The sequence below is a fragment of the Poecile atricapillus genome, chromosome 1, assembly GCF_030490865.1.
Source record: "Poecile atricapillus isolate bPoeAtr1 chromosome 1, bPoeAtr1.hap1, whole genome shotgun sequence".
In the NCBI taxonomy this organism is placed as follows: Eukaryota; Metazoa; Chordata; class Aves; order Passeriformes; family Paridae; genus Poecile; species Poecile atricapillus.
In genome coordinates this window covers 1,910,865-1,931,941 of record NC_081249.1, presented here as the reverse complement: position 1 = coordinate 1,931,941, position 21,077 = coordinate 1,910,865, and the positions used below count along the sequence as shown (strand labels likewise).

General features: G+C 44.1%; 1 protein-coding gene across 1 annotated transcript in view; it reads left to right on the top strand.

The window, feature by feature from the left end:
- RUNX1 (RUNX family transcription factor 1) overlaps nt 1–21,077 on the top strand; it is a 163,383-nt gene that overhangs the window by 106,666 nt on the left and 35,640 nt on the right. The window contains exon 5 of the mRNA XM_058861456.1: nt 15,401–15,592. Coding sequence (XP_058717439.1) covers nt 15,401–15,592 — 192 coding nt within the window. The remainder of the gene's footprint in view (nt 1–15,400; nt 15,593–21,077) is intronic.

Genomic DNA, 21,077 nt, shown 5'->3' with positions numbered 1-21,077 from the left:
TTTTGAGAAGGAAGTGGAGATATGATCCACAGGGAAGCAGCACACGTATCTGCCCGACCCAAATGCATGCAAAGGATTCCCTGGAATTCATATCCCTTGTTTTAGGCAAATCAGCTGCACAGGGAGGGAGGTTTAGGGCACCTCAAGGTTGGACTCCCCATCCCCCGGCAGGAATTCCCAGCTTGTTTTATTGCTGAGTCATTGGTGACACAGCACAGAAGGGATTGTGGGATCATGGAATGGTTTGGGGGTGGAAGGGATTGAAGATGATTCACCCCCAAACACCTCCCACTGTCCCAGCTGCTCCCAATGTCCAGCCTGGCCTTGGGCACTGCCAGGGATCCAGGGGCAGCCCCAGCTGCTCTGGGCAACCTCTCCCGAGGCCTCAGCACCCCCTGAGAGAGGAATTTCTTCCCAATGTCCCATCTAACCCTGCCATCTCTTCAAAACCCCTTTTCCTGTCACTCTCTGCCTGCATAAAAAGTCCTTCTCCTTCCTTTTTAGAACCTCTGGAAGGCTCTGAGCTCTCCCTGGAGCCATCTCCTCTCCAGGCTGAACACCCCCACCTTTTCCAGTGATTATATTTTGCTGATTATATTTTTAATTTGGCTTCAAAGTCCTCAAATTTGATTTCTCACCAAGATTTCCAAATCACAGCAGCAGCCACGACCACTCTGAAGTCTTTTCCCTAAATTCCTTTGATGGAGACAGGGATTGGCCTGGATCTGGGGTGATCCCTGGCAAACCAGGCCTGCTGTGGACTGAAGGGGTTTAGAAGGATATCGGCCTTCTTGGAATGGGATGGGAATCAAAAAAAATCTGCTGGATCCGGGGTGTTTTAGTTTCAGTAATCGAAATTTGGGAACATTCCCCCAGCTCCATGACTCACTCGGTCACTTGAGCTGAAAGAATTCCAAACAGGCCGAGATGTGTTTTCTCCCTATTCGCCAGAGATCTGTGGAAGCAGTGGGAACAAAGTGAGATCCTGCTGTCTCCCAGAGATCTACAAAAACCTGCTGAGGTCCAAAACCAACTCAAACAACAGTTTTTGATTAAGTTCCTAACAGCAACTCCAACAGTTCTTGATTCATTTCCTAAAACCAACTCCAACAACAAATTTTGATTCATTTCCTTTATGGTTTTGATGGTTCTCAGGCCGCCTGGATTCCAACAAGTGCAAGGGGTCAGGAGAAGTTCAGATTAAGGATTAGGAACAATTTTTCCTTGCCAGAGTGGTCAGGCCTTGGGATGAGCTGTCCAGGGAAGCGATGGAGTCACTGGCACTGGAATTGTCCCAAAGGAGTCTGGATGTGACCCTTGGGGACATGGATGGGGGTGATGCTGATGCTGCTGCTGGTGATCCTGGAGGGCTCTTCCAGCCTTCCTGGGATTCTGTGGCTTTTGGGATCTCTGGGATGTGTGGAGGTGACAGCAGGTGACAATAACACCGTCACAAGACCTGTGCTCTGCACAAAGGCCCGTGGACATTGTGTTCCTGCACATCCCATGGTTCATCAGGTCCTGACTGCTGGGATCTCCAGGTCTTTGTCCAGCAGCAAATCTAAATTTGCGCTTCAGATTGCGATAAATCCCCATCCGTGGGAATTCCGCATTTTCCTTTCCTTCCCCTTGGATTCCTGTCTGTGCCTACCCACACAAAACTTCTCAAATTGTCACAGCTTGTAGAGAGCCAAGGTACTTAAAAACCTGGCTCTTCCTCCCCTGCCTTCATTATGGATTTTTAAAACCTCTTTTGAACTGAGCATTTTCATTCCCCACTTCTGAATAACTGCTTATTTTCAAAATGATTTTTTTTTATTTTTTTCTGAAAAGAAATCCTGCTGCACTGTCAGGGAGAAGGGCAGGATGACCTAACCCATCATTTTCTTCTCCAACTTCTCTGAATCTATGATTCATAAAGCAATTTCTGTTTTTATGAGCAAAGTCCATGGGGAAAATCATTAGCAGAAACCAGATCAAGAGTAGTGCTCCTGATAAAAATACTTTTGGTTAGGAAACTTGGTAGAAATAGTCTGAGTCCTAAATTAAATATTTCCCTTAGGCCATTTGACCTGCTGTGTACATCTGCTGAAAAAATTAGGGTTTTTTTTTTCTTCTTTTTACTGCTTTTATCTGCTTTTCCTCATTGAATTGTTTTAACCTACATAGCTCTGAAAAATTCACTCATGGCCCAGGTGCCTGAAAGTGATGTGAAAGGAAAAGGCTACAAGGATTTAGCCTTGGTCTGAAGTTAAGATGGGCTTTAAATGTGATTATTCCCTGTTGGATATGTTGTTTTCCCAAATACTTTTGGGAAAAAAATTAAAATATCCAAGAGTGGGATGCTGAGGGGTGGGAAGAGAGGGAGCAGGAGTTTTGCTGAGCAGGAGTTGAGAGAGAGCCTAAAAACCTGCTGGTTCTGTTCTGAAGGAAATCTTGCCCTGCCTGAGGTCATTTTTAGGGAACCCTAAACCTTTTTTAAACCCCTAGAACCTTTTCCTAATAGAATAATCATAAAAGTCAAACTCTTCTCCAAAATATACTTTTAATTGTTTCAGTGGGCTGAATTAATATTAATGCCTTTATTTCTTGCTCATTTTCTGCTGCAAGTGCCTCGGTTTGGAAATTGAATTGTACCAAATAACAACTTAGAAACCATAAAAAAAAAAGGAACCATTTTGTTATTGGAAAATACCCAACATATAAATGTATAAATTTCAGTGGTGGATTATCAGATCCTTCCACTCATCTAGAGTTACTGACAGGGGCTGAGGGTTCCTTAGCAGAAAAAACATGAAGGAGGTCCCAGCACAGGGAGCAGCTGGAGAGAGCCCAGAGGAGGCTCCAGGATGAGCAGAGGGATGGAGCAGCTCTGCTGGCAGGAAAGGCTGGCACAGCTGCCATTGTTCAGCCTGGCCAGGAGAAGGATCAGGGACAACTTCAAGCTCTTGCAGCACCTAAAGGGGATAAGGGAAAAAAAAGAGAGAGAGGGACTTTTTATATGGACATAGAGTGACAGGACAAGGGGAATGGTTTTAAACTGAAGGAGGGCAGGGCTGGATCTTGGGATCTTGGGCAGGAATTGTTCCCTGGCAGGGTGGGCAGGGGCTGGGATGGAATTGCCAGAGCAGCTGGGGCTGCCCCTGGATCCCTGGCAGTGCCCAAGGCCAGGCTGGACATTGGGAGCTCCTGGGACAGTGGGAGGTGTCCCTGCCATTGCAGGGCTGGGATGAGATGATCCTTAAAAATCCCTCCCAACCCAAACCATTCCATGGTATAAATGAAAAAAAAAAAAAAAAAAAAAAAAAAAGTAAAATGAAAACCGAAAGCAAATAACAATAATGAATAAATTAAAAAAGAAAGCAAAGTCACCTCTTTTCCAATACATGCTTCCATTTATTATTTTTTTTCTTAATTTTGAACAAAACATAAGAAGCTCTGAATTCTATCAGATAAATCGTCTCATTAAGGAAAGACAGGAATTCTTGGCTTCAAGGACTTTTCTCTGGAGATAAAAGTGAAATGTGACTATTTCATGACACTCTTCCAGCCACCCCTAAACTTTCCTTCCTTATACCCCATCTAACCCTGCTCTCTGACAGCTTGAAGCCATTATCCATTGTCCTGTCGCTCCATGCCCTGGTGAAAATCCCTCTCCAGCATTTTTCCACCCCCTTTATGTATTTATGGGATTTTTCTTGCAACACCAAAGGATTATTAAATTTATAGAAATGCCTGGCACAGAGGACGGTGAGGATCCTTTATGTCCTATCAATAAGTTGGACCTCAGTAGGTTTTTAACACTCCCATCCTGGAGGATTCATGGTGCAGACACTCCTTTTCCATATGGAATGGGATTCTTTTCCCTGGCATTTATCAGTCTCTCTGCTGAGGTTTGGGAATTGAGATTTGGTGATGTCAGGCAGGGAATTTATCATTTATTTAGTTCCATGAAATGATCCAATATGTGGAGCAGGAACCCTGGTGACAACACTGCTTACCTGGGAGCAGGGTAGATCCTATAGAATTATATTCTATAGAATTGCAATTTATAACAATTCAGTTAATTAACCAAATTATTTTGTTTTTTTTAAATGAAAAACAGTAATGTTGACAGGACAAGCTCCATCCTTGAGAAATCAGGGACATGGGAAGCCAGAGCTGCTGCACTGCGGGTTGGGAATGAAGTTAACTCCGGCCCAATCCTGTAGAAATTATTCCAATTCCTTTTCTTAGTCACTCCATCCCACACAACTCTTTTTTCACCCCTCTTGGATTAATTTTTAATTAATTTTAATTAGATTTTCAATCTAATCATTTTGGTGACCCTCCTTGACGTCTCTCTGCTGAAATCAGGGGGAAATGCTCCGAGCTGTGACAAAAGAAGAATCAGGTGAAGGCAGATTGTTTCTGACCATGTCTCACCAGGCCTTTCTCCTGCCAGCTCTCACTAGAAAGGTTTTGTAGCTGCTAAAAGCAGTGAACGGGATGAAGATCTTTTGGGAAGAGACCATTTTCCATGGGAATAGGAAAACATGAGGGAATAAATGGTTTGAAGGAGATGCTGGGCCTGGGAAAGGATGGGCCTGGAGCTGGATCCCCCGGTGGAGGTGCCTGGTGTGGGTTTTAGGGAGTTATTTTCCCTTTGAGAAGGAGATTTGCTGGCAAAGCTGAGCTGTTGGAGCATCAATCCCACAGGGATTGGCAGATGAGAAGTTTTCCTTTCGAGTTTCCCTTCAGCCAGCTCCCCACAGGAGGTGCGACACAGAACCTTCCTCATCTTCCTCATCTTCCTCATCTCCTCAGGGCTCTGGGAGAAGGGAGAGGGAAACTTTCACCCCTCACGGAGAGCTCAGACACTTCTGTTTGCTAAAGAGGATTTTGGCTTTTATAAAGCCTCAGATTTTGAGGAGATTCCTTATTTACAGGTTCCCCAAAACCCCACGTGCGTAAGGGAGAGGCTGGAGGAAGCTGCTCAGCATTTTCAGTGAGCAGCTCCTATTTTCTTCTGGAAATACAAGTGCAAAGAGTGGGAATCCACCTGCACTGCAGTTCCTCCCAGCTTTGCCTGCCCTGGATTTTCAGCTGGAGCATTCCCTCCTTGCAGGTCACACACAAAACACCACAGGCTTTTGCTTCATCGTGGTGAAGAATGGAAAAAAAGCTTTACTTTTGCTCTGAGTCCCCTTTTGTGCTCCTGCTCTTTGGGAATTGCAGTGAGGAAATGCATTTTCTGTCAGTGCTCGTGAGAAATCTCAGTCAGGCTGATCCTGTGGCTGTGCTGTGTGAGGAGGGAGGGAATTGTGTTCTTCCAGTGCCTAAAGGGGCTCCAGGAGAGCTGGAGAGGGATTTTTCACCAGGGATGGAGTGGCAGGACACAGGGAAAGGCTTTAAGCTGAAGGAGGGCAGGGTTAGATGGGATATTGGGAAGGAATTGTTCCCTGGGAGGGTGGGGATGTTCTGGAATAGAAGCTGTGGCTGCCCCTGGCTCCCTGGAAGTGTCCAAGGACAAACTGGAATAACGTGGGATGGTGGATGGTGTCCCTGCCCATGACAGGGATCTTTAAGGTCCCTTCCAACCCAAACCATTCCATGATTCCATCTCAGCTCTGCTTGGGAATCATCAGGAGTTGTCTGTCCTACAGGGACACGATGTCCTCGTAAATCACTTAAACACATCCTAAAGAGACACAAGGATGGGAACATCTTCCCTGCCTTCCTTAATCACGGAACAGATTAGGAACAGCGTGTAAAAATGGGAGGGGACAGCAGAAAGAATTTCCCCAGTCATAAACAAAACATGGAGACATTTGATTTTTATGTTTTTAATAGCGCCTGACCTTTTGTTCCTTAATTCTTCCTTTGAGTTTGGAGCTCGAGTCCACCAAGCCCCACATCCACCAGGCCACTTTCTGGGACTGACCAGTCCAGAAAATCCAGGCTGTGTCACAACCCCCAGCACGTAAAGCTGCGGGGAAAAAAAAGAAACAAACATTTATGGGACGGCATTGATTTAATCATTAAGGATTCTGTTTGTCTGATTCCCCTCCCTCCCAGCCGGCACCACGGGCTGTTCCTCATTACCTGCCCCACGTATCTTCCCAATCTCACCACAAACAGTTTGGCTTGACCAAAACCACTTCCCTCTTGAAAGTTAATCCAGTTTGACTCACCCTGCGCCGCTCGGGCCGAGCCAAGGAAAACAAGGCAGAGAATAACCTGCTTGTATCCAGTTTGGAAACTTCTCAGAGGCCCCCGCTTTCAGAGTGCTCCACAGTAGCTCACTATTTCTCCCCGCAGCTGCAGAGAAAATCAGGGAAGAAAAAAAAAACAAAACCAAAAGAAACCCCCCCCCAAAAAAAAGGTTCCAGAAGTTAAAATCAAGCCCACGTGAAATTTATGAGTTCACAGTGGAGTTTTAGTCCAGAGGAGGAGCAGATTAAAACAGCCAAACTCATTTCTGTGGAAAACCAGGCGTTTTCAAGTATTGCGCGGCAACACCGGGCACTGGATTTGGTAAAAGCAAAGGTCTTTTAATTGAATTAATTGAATTAATTTTAATTTAATTAGGTGTTGCCAAATGCCCCTGGTTTACATAAACACCGAGCCACAGCCACTTTAAATTGCAGGTGCCTCGTTCAGCCCTGTCTGAGGGTGAGCGATGGGGACCTTGCACTGCCTGGAGATGTTGATGATGAAATGTTCCTCTGCTCCTTGGAGTCACTGCACAGGTGACAAATCCTCATCCCTGGTTTTTCCTGCTCAGGATGACGGAGGGAGTCCAGAAATGGGATTGAGGTGCCTGAGTGAGGTCTGTGTGTGTCCAGCAGAAACAGAACCTTCTCCCAGGGGCTGCTCTTGTTCCTCAAGTCCTGGGGCAGGTTTGGGTGTCCCAATGTAAGCTCAGATCTCTTGAGGGTGTCCCAAGGAGGCTGTGAAGGTGGGGAAGGGTCTGGAGGGGCCCTACAAGGAGTGGCTGAGGGTTTGTCCAGCTGGAACAGAGGACACTGAGGGCAGAGCTCCCCAGGACTCAGCTCCTGCTGGAGCTGGGCGTGGGGAATTTGGGATGGAGATCATGGATGGAGGTCGAGGTTCTTCTTTCCCCAGAGGCTGCTGGCACTGCCCAGGCTCCCCAGGGAATGGGCACGGCCCCGAGGCTGCCAGAGCTCCAGGAGCATCCAGGGATGCCCAGGCTGGGCTTGTTGGGGGAGCTGGGCAGGGCCTGGAATTGGATCATCCTTGTGGTGCCCTCCTAACCCAGCAGATCCCAGGATTTTCAGCACCTTTCCCTTGGAGAGAGGAGGTTTTTCGTGCCTGCATTTTATTTTTTTCTTGGTTGCTGCCTGATGGTTGATGCCTGATGAGGCTGAGCCTCATCTTCAGCTGGGCTGGAGGGGATTCCTGGGGCGCTTTGGAAATGGAAACCAGAAAGAAACAAAAGAGGCTTTTGGCAAAGCAGGGCTGGGCTTGGGACTCGATCAAACATCGTCAAGGATTTGGGGTTCCAGAGGTTGAGATGGGGGAAAGGGAAAAGAAAGAAAAGTCTGGAATTTCACAAACTCATTTCACTTTCATGATCAACTTCTTCCCTCCAAAGCCCAGTGCTCCATGGCTTTTACTTCCCTGCCATGACCTAATTCCAGGGGTTAATTCTAGGGAATAATTACACTTCCACAAGAGACAGATTCAGTGGAAGTTTAGATGGATCTACACAAAATAATTGTGGTTTTAGTACACTATATATATCTATATATACCTATATCTATATCTTTATAAAAAGATATATGATACTTTATATATCTTTATATTTATTTATCTATATCATTATAAAAATATATATTGAATATTTTATATATGCTTATGTTTATATATCTATATATCTATATATCTATATCTATATCCATACCTAAATTTAAAAAATTTAAAAATTTAAAAATTTAAAAATTTAAAATTTAAAATTTAAAATTAAAATTAAAATTTGGAATTTAAATTTAAAATTAAAATTTAAGTTAATTTGAATGCTCAGCACAGGATTGTACTGTAAATACAATTTTATCTGCAGTTATTCCAAGGGAGTAGGAGCAGATTTTTCCAGCCAGGATGAGCTTTGCAGGAGAACTGATAAAAGAATTCACCTGGAAGTGTCCCAGAGCTCCTCTGGATCAGCCTCATGGAATCAGAGACTCATTCCCAAATTTCCCAGCTCCAACACCGCTCCTGCTGCTAATTCCAGGAGAATATTGGGATCATCTCCTGGCTGGGGCTCGTGCTGTCCAGCACTCCAAAACAAAACCAGGAATAAAAAAAATGGGATTGCTGAGAAATCTCCTGCAAACTCCATCTCCCACAGGGATATCTTCTAAAAAATTCTGCTTTTTAGAGAGTTTTTAGGTTATTTTTGAGTGGTGGAGGAGAGGTGGGTGAGCTCTGACATTAATTAATTGTATTAATAATTGTAGGATAATTATTATATTCTATAATTATATATTATATTATATTACACATATATAATATATATTATATTACATTACATTACATAACATTACATTATATTATATTACATTATATTATATGTTATGATATGATATGATATTACATTATACAGATATAATATAATATATATGATTATTAAATGATATGATATGATATATCTTATATATAATTATATTATAATATTATCTATTATATGATATATATTTTATTATATATTATATACCTTATATAAAAGTATTAAAATATTACATATTAATTTATATATTCTCTACATAATATATATAATAATATTATATATAATTATCTATAGGATAATGATAATTATAGAATAATAGAATAATAATTCTATAATTAATAGAAACATCATACTTTAATATAATTATATAATAATAAATATAATATATAAAATAAATATACAATGATAAATAAATAAATAATATAATGCTTCTATTAATTACAGAATTATTATTCTATTATTCAATAATTATCATTATTCTATATATAATATATGTTATATAGAATAATTATATTATTCGATATAATTATATATAGAATAATGCTAATTATAGAATAATAAAATAATAATAATTCTATAATTAATAGAAGCATTATATTTTAATTAATAGAAACACAAAATTAGGTTTGGGGGGGGACCTTAAAGCTCTTCTCATTCCACCCTGTCCTTGAACAGTTCTTTAAGTGTTATTTTTTAAATTTTTTTTCAATTAATTATTTTACAAGAATTAATTTTTTACAAGAAATATATTATTTATAATATATATTATTTTATATATAATTTATATTATTTTTTGTTCACCGTGATATGAGTGGGTACATTTCCTCCCAGAATTATACAAAATAATCACAATAATTTTAGCAGAACAACGTTAATAAAATCCACGTTATTAACTGGACACAATGGAATTTTGGGGGATTTTTTACTCCCAAAATCCTGAATAAAAGCAGCCCTGAAAAGAGGGAATGCTTGGATCAAGGTCCAAAATGCCTCCAAAACAGAGAGAATTCTTCAAACTCACTCCTTACATTGATAAAAACTGGCCACACTCTGCATTTTCCTGGGAATAATCCAATTTTTGGGTGTGAAATTTCCTTTTCCACACGGGAAAATTGGAGTGGGCAGAGGAGAGAAGGGGAAGAATTCGAGGACAAAAGCTCAGCTTAGTTAAACTCCCCTGTTTTGGGGAGTTTAATTTTAGTTTTAACTGGTTTTAGTTAACCCAGGAGGAACTAAACCACACCGAGCCTCCACCTGCCATGGTGGGATGGGATAAAAACAGTTTAATAATTGAAATTTGCAAATAAAGAAAGGAAAAGGAGAGAAATAAAAGCTTTTCTTGATGCAGATTTAAATTAAAAAAAAAAAGAAAGAAAAAAACCTTTAAAAATTAAAAAAAAAAATTAAAAAATTAAAGGAAAATTTAAAATTTCTAAGGAAGGTGAAGGAGAAGTGTTTTTTTTTCCTGTACCTGGAGCGCTGCTCTCATCCTTGTGAATCCCAGAGCCACAAATCCAGAGGCTGCCAAGGCACTTTTCCACATCCTCAATCCCAACATCTGGCTGCGGATTTAAATTAAAAAAAAAAATTTAAAAAATTTAAAAATTTTTAAAAATTTTAAGAATTTAAAAAAAAAAAGTAAAAAAAAAAATTAAAAAGTGAAAAAAAAAATTAAAAAATTAAAAAAAATAGAAAACTTTAAAAAATTTTAAAATTTCCAAGGAAGGTGAAGGAAAAGTGTTTTTTTTTCCTGTACCTGGAGCGCTGCTCTCATTGAATGGTGAATTCCAGAGCCACCATTCCCTACAAATCCAGAGGCTGCCAAGGCACTTTTCCACATCCTCAATCCCAACATCTGGCTGCAGATTTAAATTAAAAAAAAAATAAAAAATTCAAAAATCTTCTAAAAATTTTAAAAAAAAAAAATTTTTTTTAAAAATTAAAAAAAAAATTTAAAAAAATTAAAAATTAAAAAAAAATTTAAAAAATTTAAAAATTAAAATAAATAAATAAATAAATAAAAAATTAAAGGAAAATTCAAAATTTCCAAGGAAGGTGAAGGAAAAGTGGTTTTTTTTCCTGCACCTTGAGCGCTGCTCTCATTGAATGGTGAATCCCAGAGCCACAAATCCAGAGGCTGCCAAGGCACTTTTCCACATCCTCAATCCCAACATCTGGCTGCAGGCCAAGGCTGAGTGTTCCACGCTCTCTCCCAGTCTATAAAACTGCATTTCCCTGCCATTAAGAGGGGAAGCACTTTGGTGTTGACTCGTTTTAAAAGGCTCAAAAGAGCCAATGTTTGCCCTGCCCTCCCTGTGTAATATTCCATGTCAAAAAAAAATCCTCCTGACCTCGCTCAGGCAGCATTTGGAAGGGATAATGTAAAAATAAAATAGAATAAAATGAAATAAAATAAAGTATTAAATTAAATTGAATTAAAATAAATTTTAAATAACATAACATAACATAAAATATAAAATATAAAATATAAAATATAAAATATAAAATATAAAATATAAAATATAAAATATTAAATATTAAATATTAAATATTAAATATTAAATATTAAATATAATAAATAGAAAATAAAGTAAAATAAAATATAAAATAACATAACAATATAATAAAATAAAATAAAATGTAGAATTAAATTAAATTAAATTAAATATAAAATAACATGACATAGCATAACATAAAATATAAAATATAAAATATAATAAATATAAAGTAAAATAACATAAAATAACATGACATAATAAAATAAAATAAAATAAAATAAAATAAAATATAAAATTAAATTAAATTAAATGTAAAATAACATGACATAACATAAAATATAAAATATAAAATATATAAAATAAAATAAAATAAAATAAAATAAAATAAAATAAAATAAAATAAAATAAAATAAAATATAAAAACCATAACATAAAAAATTAAATGAAGTAAAATAAAATAAAATAAAATAAAATAAAATAAAATAGCTAAAAAGCCTCCAAACCCCGTGGTTTAGCCAAGCTGGCTGCTTTTTCCTGTTTATTCCAGCATCCCAAACACCAACCCCACAACCTGAGGGGAAAAATTGGTGCTTTTTTCTTTTCTCTGTTAATTGATCCTTGTAAAAATACCAAAAACCAACAACTCTGGGGACACGGGGAGGGGAAGAAGGCAGCGGTTCCACCTCGGGTGAGCTCTGAGCCAAGATCTCCCTTCAACAGCTGGAAATTTGAGTGAATTTCAGAAAGATTTGTGGCCAAAGTGGTTCAGCAGAGCCAAAGCAGCTTCCAAACACCTTCCTGCTCCTCTTTTTCATCCTGGAAAAAGGAGGTTTGTGCTCACCTCAGGGCTCTGGGAGCAGAGTGGCTGTCACAGGGTCACCTCCTGGCCCTGGGCAGGGCACCTCATTCCTCTGCCACTCCATTTTCCACCTGGAAAAAGGGTTAATAACACCCCTGGCTCTCCCAGGGGTGAGCTGAGGATACTTTGCAAGGTGTTTAGAGGGGAACTTCAAAGCAGAGTTAATAAACACCAAAATACAAGTTGCCCTCACAAAGGCCTGCCTGTGCTTTGAGAGTGGCTTGGGAGAAATATTTATATTTGTTAGGTTTTTCTGACACAGCTTTGGTGCCAAACAGGTTCCTTGCAGTCAGAGGAGGAGAAATAATAAATAGATTTTCTGGCTGGGGACAGGGAGGGTAAAGAGGCACTTTTGGAGCTGCAGCTTGAGGTGACAATGGCCTGGCCTTGGTTCTGAGTGATTCCCACTCAAAATTAAAATGTAGGCACAAAATCAGCAGAGTTCTCCTGAGGGAGAACCTGTTGGTGCTGCTCTTTCTCCCTGGCTTTGGCACAAATGGAATTTCCACACATTCCAGGGATGAGACAGATTTTGACTGTGTCCCTGCGTTCCTGGGAATCCCAAGCTGTGGAAAAGGCTCCATGCAGGAGGCCAAAACACCCTCAAAATTCAGCTGGACACTCTGGGGAGGCACAGGAAGGGCTGGAGGCTCCAAGTTTTGCTTGGTGGATTCAGGATATGAAGATATCTGGGAAATGAGGAGGAATTTCGGACACGAGGAAGAATTTTTTTTTCCAGAATGGGTTGTTAAACATTCAGATGGGCTTCCCAGGGAGGTTTGGAGTCCCCATCCCTGGTGGCACTCGGAGCTCCAGGCTGGGGAGAAGGTGTGGACTGAGCACAGCTGGGATTCCATGGGCTGGGAGAGCTTTTCCAACCTCAGGGATGCAGGGATTCAGTGAGTCAGGCAGAGATCATCTCCCCAGCCCGAGAGCAGGCTGGCACTGCAGGGTTCAGGAGAGGTGGAAAGGGAGGTCACAGAGGGTCAGGCTCGGCCTTCCTGCACTCCTTCAAGAGCAGGAGACATCCCAGGAGAATCTGAAATCAGGAATCAACGCCAGCGTGGGGCTGGAGTTGGAAGGATGTGACTCTTGGCTCTGCCAGCCCAGGGTTGAGCCTGCAGGAGCTTAAAATAATCCCCGTGGATGAGGTATTTTACACATCTTGTGTGACTCCACATGTTGGCCTTCACATCCAGGGTCAGGAGCCCAAGGCTTGAGGAACTTCCAGCTTTTCTCAGCTGACAAATGCAGCATTTGCTCCCGACCAACCAGAATGTCAGATAAAAGTCCTTTTCATCTGTCTTTGCTTCTCCCCTCCTTTTTTATTTCTTTTTTTATTTTTTTAAAAGCCCTAATGTGTCTCTTTAATGATGAAACCACTGCTATATAATATGTCTTTTTATATTTTAATTCCTCCCCCTCCCCTTGGGATAATTTACAGCACAGTGTGGAATCTGAGACAGTTCAAGCTGTGCCAAAGGGCCTGGCAATGGGAAGAAATGCCGAGCCACTGAGATTTGGAACCATAAGACGAGTTATAAAATTTAATTTTAGAAATGCAGCTACTGGGAACTGCTTTTAAATGTACATTTTCCTTTTAGTGCATAAAATGGGCCTGTGTCTTGATTGAGCTGTCAGGGTGGCTTGAAAGAGTTCTCTGTAGAGGAAGGGGCCTGCAGGGCTCTGCAGAGAACATTTTGGTGCTTATTCAGTGATATTAAACATTGAGAGCGGGATTTTTAGGAGTCTTTATGGATTAAATGCTGAGGGGAGGAGTGTGAATGAGGAACAGTGGATAAAAAAGAAAATAAAAGAATGTCTCGTTTTTTATATAATCACAGAATGGTTTGGGTTGGAAAAGACCTTAAACTTCATCCCAATCCCAGCCCTGCCATGGCAGGGACACCTCCCACTGTCCCAGCTGCTCCCAATGTCCAGCCTGGCCTTGGGCACTGCCAGGGATCCAGGGACAGCCCCAGCTGCTCTGGCAATTCCATCCCAGACCCTGCCCACCCTGCCAGGGAACAATTCCTGCCCAAGATCCCATCTAGTCCTGCTTTCCTTTACCTTAAGGCCATCCCCCCTTTTCTTGTCACAAGTTCCCCTGTTTCTTCAGGGGAATAAGTGGAAAAATGCAGATGTTTGAGCTCTGGGCTGGAGATTTGAGCTGTGCATTCCTGGCAGGACAACAGTGTCCGATGGAAAGAGGGACAAAGGATAAGGCACAAAGATCCACGGGGCAGCTGATGCCCTGAGACAAATCCAATATGGGGAAATAATGAAATCATAGAATAGAATCATGGAGTATCCTGAGCTGGAAGGGACCCACAGGGATCGTCCAGTCCCAGCCCTGGCCCTGCTCAGACACCCCAACAACCCCACCCTGGGCAGCCCTGGCAGCGCTGTCCAAATGATCCAGGAGCTCTGGCAGCCTCGGGGCCAGGATCTGTGAAAAGGCTGGCACAGCTGCCATTGTTCAGCCTGGCCAGGAGAAGCTTTGGGCTGAGCTCAGGGTGGCCTTGCAGGGCCTGAAGGAGCCCCAGGAGAGCTGGAGAGAGACAATTGCCAAGGGCTGCAGGAATTGCCAGGAGCCAGGGAATGGCTGCCAGTGGCAGAGGGCAGGGCTGGATCTTGGGATCTTGGGCAGGAATTGTTCCCTGGCAGGGTGGGCAGGGGCTGGGATGGAATTGCCAGAGCAGCTGGGGCTGCCCCTGGATCCCTGGCAGTGCCCAAGGCCAGGCTGGACATTGGGAGCAGCTGGGACAGCAGAAAGTAGAAATGTGTCACCTTAGTCCTTCCAGTTGAATCTGGATGTGTCCCAATGCTGTCCTGGTTCTCTGGGACCTTCCCTGTCCCCTCCCAGCTCTGGAACTTCATATGGACTGTTCTCCAAGGGCTGCTTTGGGAAGTGCTGGACCCTGTAATTCCTTTGTGGCCGTGCCCAAGTCCCCATGCTTTGGCTGACGCTCTAAATTCAGCATTTCCTCGCTTAGAGCTGAGTGTCTGACAGGACCTCACGTTCCTGGAGCTCCCAGAGCCACCAAGAGAAACCTCGTTATCCCAGCTTCCTTTCTGCCGCGGTTTATTTCCCATTCCTGACCCTAAAACCATTGCAAAAGGATCCAAAGCCAGGATTTGATTTGTTTTGTTGTTTTCTAGCCCCGTAGCACTTGTCTGATTGTGGTGTCTGGTGACAATCTGGGATTGAATCACTGAGGAGTTATCCCAGTGCAGGTTTAACACCGGGGCCATTTCCTCCTTTTAGAAACCATGGGAAGGGTGGAAAGGCCCTGAAATTTTCAGTGTCTCTGGTTCTCCAGCCTAGGCCACATCTCAGGCTGCCCCCCCATAAGATTGCAAAGCATGAGAGCTGATTTCAATTTCATTTCAGACAGTCCCAGATCAGAACCTTCACCTGCAGATCAGGGGTTGCAAAAACAAGGCAAAAAAACCTAAAAATAAACCAAAACCGACCATCCTCATGTACCAAGTGAGCTTTTCTGATCTTTTTCCCCCCCCCTCCCACACTAGGACATCGGCAGAAAATAGATGAGCAGACAAAGCCCGGCAGCTTGTCCTTTTCTGAGCGCCTGAGCGAGTTGGAGCAGTTGCGTCGCACGGCCATGAGGGTCAGCCCACACCACCCAGCCCCCACACCCAACCCTCGAGCCTCCTTGAACCACAGCACAGCTTTTAACCCTCAGCCTCAGAGTCAGATTCAGGGTAAGTACCCAAAATCCTCCCCCCGGCTCGCCCACCTCCATCCCCGCGGCCTACGGGGGTTCACGGCCCTGCTGGGTGTCCATCTCTTCAGGGTCTCCATGGAGATCTTCGGATCTTTGACACATGAGAGACTTTAAGGAGTGAAAAGAGGGGCTTTCCAATGGGTGTTTGGATTTTGGGAAGCCTGGCAGGTTTTAAGGAGCCCCTTCTGGTCCTTCCCTACTCACCCACCTCCACCCTGCAGCCTACGGGGGTTTGCAGCCCTGCTCTGAATCCATTTCTTTTTGGCATTCCTTGGAGGTCTTTGACACATGAGAGCATTTAAAGAGTGAAAAAAGGAGCTTCCCAATGGGTGTTTGGATTTTGGGAAGCCTGAGTCTTTGAATTTGGGAATTTGGGAAGCCTGGCAGGTTTTAAGGAGTCCCTTCGTGTCCTCCCCCCGCTCGCCCACCTCCATCCCCGCGGCCTACGGGGGCTCACGGCCCTGCTGGGCTTCCATCTCTTCAGGGTCTCCATGGAGATCTTCGAATCTTTGGCACATGAGAGACTTTAAGGAGTGAAAAGAGGGGCTTTCCAATGGGTGTTTGGATTTTGGGAAGCCTGGATGTTGGAATTTGGGAATTTGGGAAGCCTGGCAGGTTTTAAGGAGTCCCTTCTGTGTCCTCCCCGTCCTCGCCCGCCTCCATTCCCGTGGCCTACGGGGGCTCACGGCCCTGCTGGGCGTCCATCTCTTAGCAGCTTTCCTTGGAGATTGTTGGATCTTTGACACATGAGAGACTTTAAGGAGTGAAAAGTGGTGTTTCTCAATGGGTGTTTGGATTTTGGGAAGCCTGGATGTTGGAATTTGGGAATTTGGGAAGCCTGGCAGGTTTTAAGAGTTCTGTTCTAATCCTCCCCCCCGCTCGCCCACCTCCATCCCCGCGGCCTACGGGGGTTCACGGCCCTGCTGGGTGTCCATCTCTTCAGGGTCTCCATGGAGATCTTCGGATCTTTGACACATGAGAGACTTTAAGGAGTGAAAAGAGGGGCTTTCCAATGGGTGTTTGGATTTTGGGAAGCCTGGCAGGTTTTAAGGAGCCCCTTCTGGTCCTTCCCCACTCACCCACCTCCACCCTGCGGGGGATTGCAGCCCTGCTCTGAATCCATTTCTTTTTGGCATTCCTTGGAGATCTTTGACACATGAGAGCATTTAAGGAGTGAAAAGAGGAGCTTCCCAATGGGTGTTTGTATTTTGGGAAGCCTGGGTGTTTAAATTTAGGAATTTAGGAAGCTTGGCAGGTTTTAAGAGGTTCGTTCTAATCCCCCCCCTGCTCGCCCACCTCCATCCCCGCGGCCTGTGGGGGCTCACGGCCCTGCTGGGTGTCCATCTCTTAGCAGCTTTCCTTGGATATCTTTGTTATGTGAGAGACTTTAAGGAGTGAAAAGAGGGGCTTTCCAATGGGTGTTTGGATTTTGGGAAGCCTGGCAGGTTTTAAGGAGCCCTTTGTGGTCCTTCCCCACTCACCCACCTCCACCCTGCGGCCTACGGGGGTTTGCAGCCCTGCTCTGAATCCATTTCTTTTTGGCATTCCTTGGAGATCTTTGACACATGAGAGCATTTAAAGAGTGAAAAAAGGAGCTTCCCAATGGGTGTTTGGATTTTGGGAAGCCTGAGTCTTTGAATTTGGGAATTTGGGAAGCCTGGCAGGTTTTAAGGAGTCCCTTCGTGTCCTCCCCCCGCTCGCCCACCTCCATCCCCGCGGCCTACGGGGGTTCACGGCCCTGCTGGGCTTCCATCTCTTCAGGGTCTCCATGGAGATCTTCGAATCTTTGGCACATGAGAGACTTTAAGGAGTGAAAAGAGGGGCTTTCCAATGGGTGTTTGGATTTTGGGAAGCCTGGATGTTGGAATTTGGGAATTTGGGAAGCCTGGCAGGTTTTAAGGAGCCCCTTCTGTGTCCTCCCCGTCCTCGCCCGCCTCCATTCCCGTGGCCTACGGGGGCTCACGGCCCTGCTGGGCGTCCATCTCTTAGCAGCTTTCCTTGGAGATTGTTGGATCTTTGACACATGAGAGACTTTAAGGAGTGAAAAGTGGTGTTTCCCAATGGGTGTTTGAATTTTGGGAAGCCTGGCAGGTTTTAAGGGGCCCCTTCTGGTCCTTCCCCACTCACCCACCTCCACCCTGCAGCCTACAGGGGATTGCAGCCCTGCTCTGAATCCATTTCTTCTCAGATTTCCTTGGAGATCTTTGACACATGAGAGCATTTAAGGAGTGAAAAGTGGTGTTTCCCAATGGGTGTTTGGATTTTGGGAAGCCTGGATGTTTGAATTTGGGAATTTGGGAAGCCTGGCAGGTTTTAAAGAGTCCCTTTGTGTCCTCCCTCTGCTCGCTCATCTCCATCCCCGCCGCCTACGGGGGCTCACGGCCGTGCTGAGCTTCCATCTCATAGCATCTTTCCTTGGATATCTTTGATATGTGAGAGCATTTAAGGAGTGAAAAGTGGTGTTTCCCAATGGAGATTTGGATTTTGGGAAGCCTGGCGGGTTTTAAGGGGCTCGTTCTGTGTCTTCCCAGCACAGCTCACAGGTTTTGTTTGCCTCGTAACAGCTGCAGAGCCGTTGTTGTCCTGCAAAGCCAGGTCTTGTTCCAGGTGTATTTCCCAATGGATATTTGTCCATGAGTGTGCTGGGGAGAGAGGGAAATACTGTCAAAGCCTTGCTTTGATCTCTCCCAGGAAGGCAGCAGCAAAAAGAGCTTTGCAAAGGGCCTGATGCTCCCAAAATGACCTCTGAGGGCTGACACTTGCTCAGGACAGGCTGCTTTGGAGGTATTTCTGTGGCTGGTGCTTTTCCAGGGGGGTTTGTTGTGAAATGCAAACCTGCAAAAGGGTCACTCAGGAGTCTGATTTCCTCCCAGGCTCCGATGAAACCGAGTCAACCAGCTTGGAATCTTATCTGGCATACCCTAGAGTTGAGTCTGTCCCTGCTAAAATTGCTGCTGAAATTTGGGCTGTGGGTCAGGTCACTGAGCTGTTCCTATTAAAATGCAGATTCATGGGGAGATGGACCCAAAGAAGTGGGACAGTGCTGGTTTTAGCAGGTGCTGTTCCTAACAGAGTTTCCTTCTCTTCTTCCAACCGGAATGAAATGGGCTCAGTCAAAGTTCTCTGCTGGGATTTTGGAGAGGAACAGTTACAGGGAATCAGGATCAGTTCTTATTTTGGGATTTATTTCTGAGAGCAGGTTGCTCTTTCCTGAAGACAAGAAATGTTATCACTCACCTCAGGCAGCACTTGGAACTTTCCTTTATTCCTTTATTCCTTGGAAGGTCTGTGGTTTAGTGAAATTACTGCAAATCTGCTGGGTTTGGGGTATTTTTGAGAATCATAGAATCAGGGAATGGTTTGGTTTTGAAAGAACCCTAAAGATCATTTTGTTCCAACCCCAACCATGGGCAGGGACACCTTCTACTATCCCAGGTTTCTCCAAGCCCAGTCCAAGCTGGCCTTGGATGCTTCCAGGAATGGGGCAGCCACAAAATTCTGTGGGCAACCTGTGCCTTCCTCACAGGGAAGAATTTTCTCCCCAGAATCCCAATCTAACCATACTAAACTGATTTTACTACTAAAAATCAGCAAATTATCATGTGCTGGACAGAAAGAAACTGGAAGCACCACCCAGCTCCTTCTCATGGCTGGAGCAATTCCAGGTCAGCTCAGGTGAAGGATCCAACCCCTCATATTGCCCTCACTGCTCTCCCTGATTTGCAGAGCTAACCACACTGGGTTTCTCCTGCTCACAGCTCCATTCCTATAAAAAAAAAAAAAACCCAAATTTTATTGTGGCTGCCCAGCAGCAGACGTGGGTGGAGGTATCGGTGGCAGCCTCGCATTCCTCAGCTTCTTGGGAACAGTTTCTGCTTAGCAGAGTATCAGGTTTAACACCCAGGATCCCTCTTCCCTGCTTCCCTGTGGAATTCCCGATGGGTTTTTTCATGCTGGGCCCTGGATGCAGCTGCTCCCTCCAGGAATAGTTGTAAGAGGTGGCTGGGCTTTGCTGTTTCGAACAGGATTTAATGGGATTTAATGGGCTCAGCCATGGATGTTTCCTCATCCATTCTCCTCTTCTCCTGGTTCCACTTTCCTTCCCAAACATGTGTTATCCATTCAGGATGGAACTGTTGAGGTTTGCAGTGGATATCAGGAAAATAAACCCCAAATTGAAGCCTCTCTCATTTGTCTCTTGCCATCACCTTTTAACTTTCAGGGCTCACCTATGTTATCATAGCAGGAAAAAAGGAATGGGGTGGGAAAAAGCTCCAGGACCATCATTTTCTCCTCGGTGATCAAAGTCTGATTGGATTAGGGTTGATCCCCTGTGTGAGCTGGGATATTTAATTTATTTTTATTATTATTTTTGTTTATTCACTTTCAGAGCAGAGGCCTCCAAAACAAGGGAGGGAAGGGAGAAAGAGGGGATGGGAGAGCTGGGATTGTTCAGTCTGGAGAAGAGAAGCTTTGGGCTGAGCTCAGGGTGGCCTTGCAGGACCTGGAGAGAGACAATTCCCATGGGATGCAGGGCCAGGAGCCAGGGAATGGCTGCCAGTGGCAGAGGGCAGGGCTGGATCTTGGGATCTTGGGCAGGAATTGTTCCCTGGCAGGGTGGGCAGGGGCTGGGATGGAATTGCCAGAGCAGCTGGGGCTGCCCCTGGATCCCTGGCAGTGCCCAAGGCCAGGCTGGACATTGGGAGCACCTGGGACAGTGGGAGGTGTCCCTGCCATGGCAGGGGTGGCACTGGATGATTTTTAAAGCCCCTTCCAACCCAAGCCATTCTGGGATTCTGTGATTCCATGAAAACAAAAAACAATTCTGAACATTCCATTTCACATTTTCCTGCCCGTTTTGCATCCTGAAGCATTTCTGGTGAAACTTTCTCACTGAAGAGAGCCCCAAGTGCTTTTTAGAAGACCAAACCCCCACCCATTGCTAAATTCCAAGCAGTATCCCAAAATTTTGCTTTAATTCCCACCAGTAGGAGCCACAAGTTGCTCCTCCACTCATCCAAACCCATTTATTTTTTTTAAAATAAAACAACAAAACTAAAATAGACATCTCAGGGCAGTTCTTGGATTGCAAGGGGCAGGTTGCCATGCCACTAAACCACTGTTTATTTGTTGAGGTTTTTGGCTAGAAAAGGATTGAGGGTGATTTTAACTTCCTATTTTAGCGAGTCTCGAACAGGAGAACAAAATCTTTTGTGTCACGGATACAAATCCACGTTAAGGGTTGAATTCGGAGCCCATAAATTGCTTTAATCGAGTTTTCTGCTTCTTTCATATCACAAGGAGGGAGCCACGTCCACCTGTTCCCTTGGAAGTTTTAACCATGGCCAATTCCCAGACCAAAGGGGAACAGGAGGGGAGGAAAAGCTCCCACCACATGGTTTAAGTTGAGAGATTCCTTCGTGCCAGAACCGAGTGTAAAATGTCAAAGGATTTGACCTCCA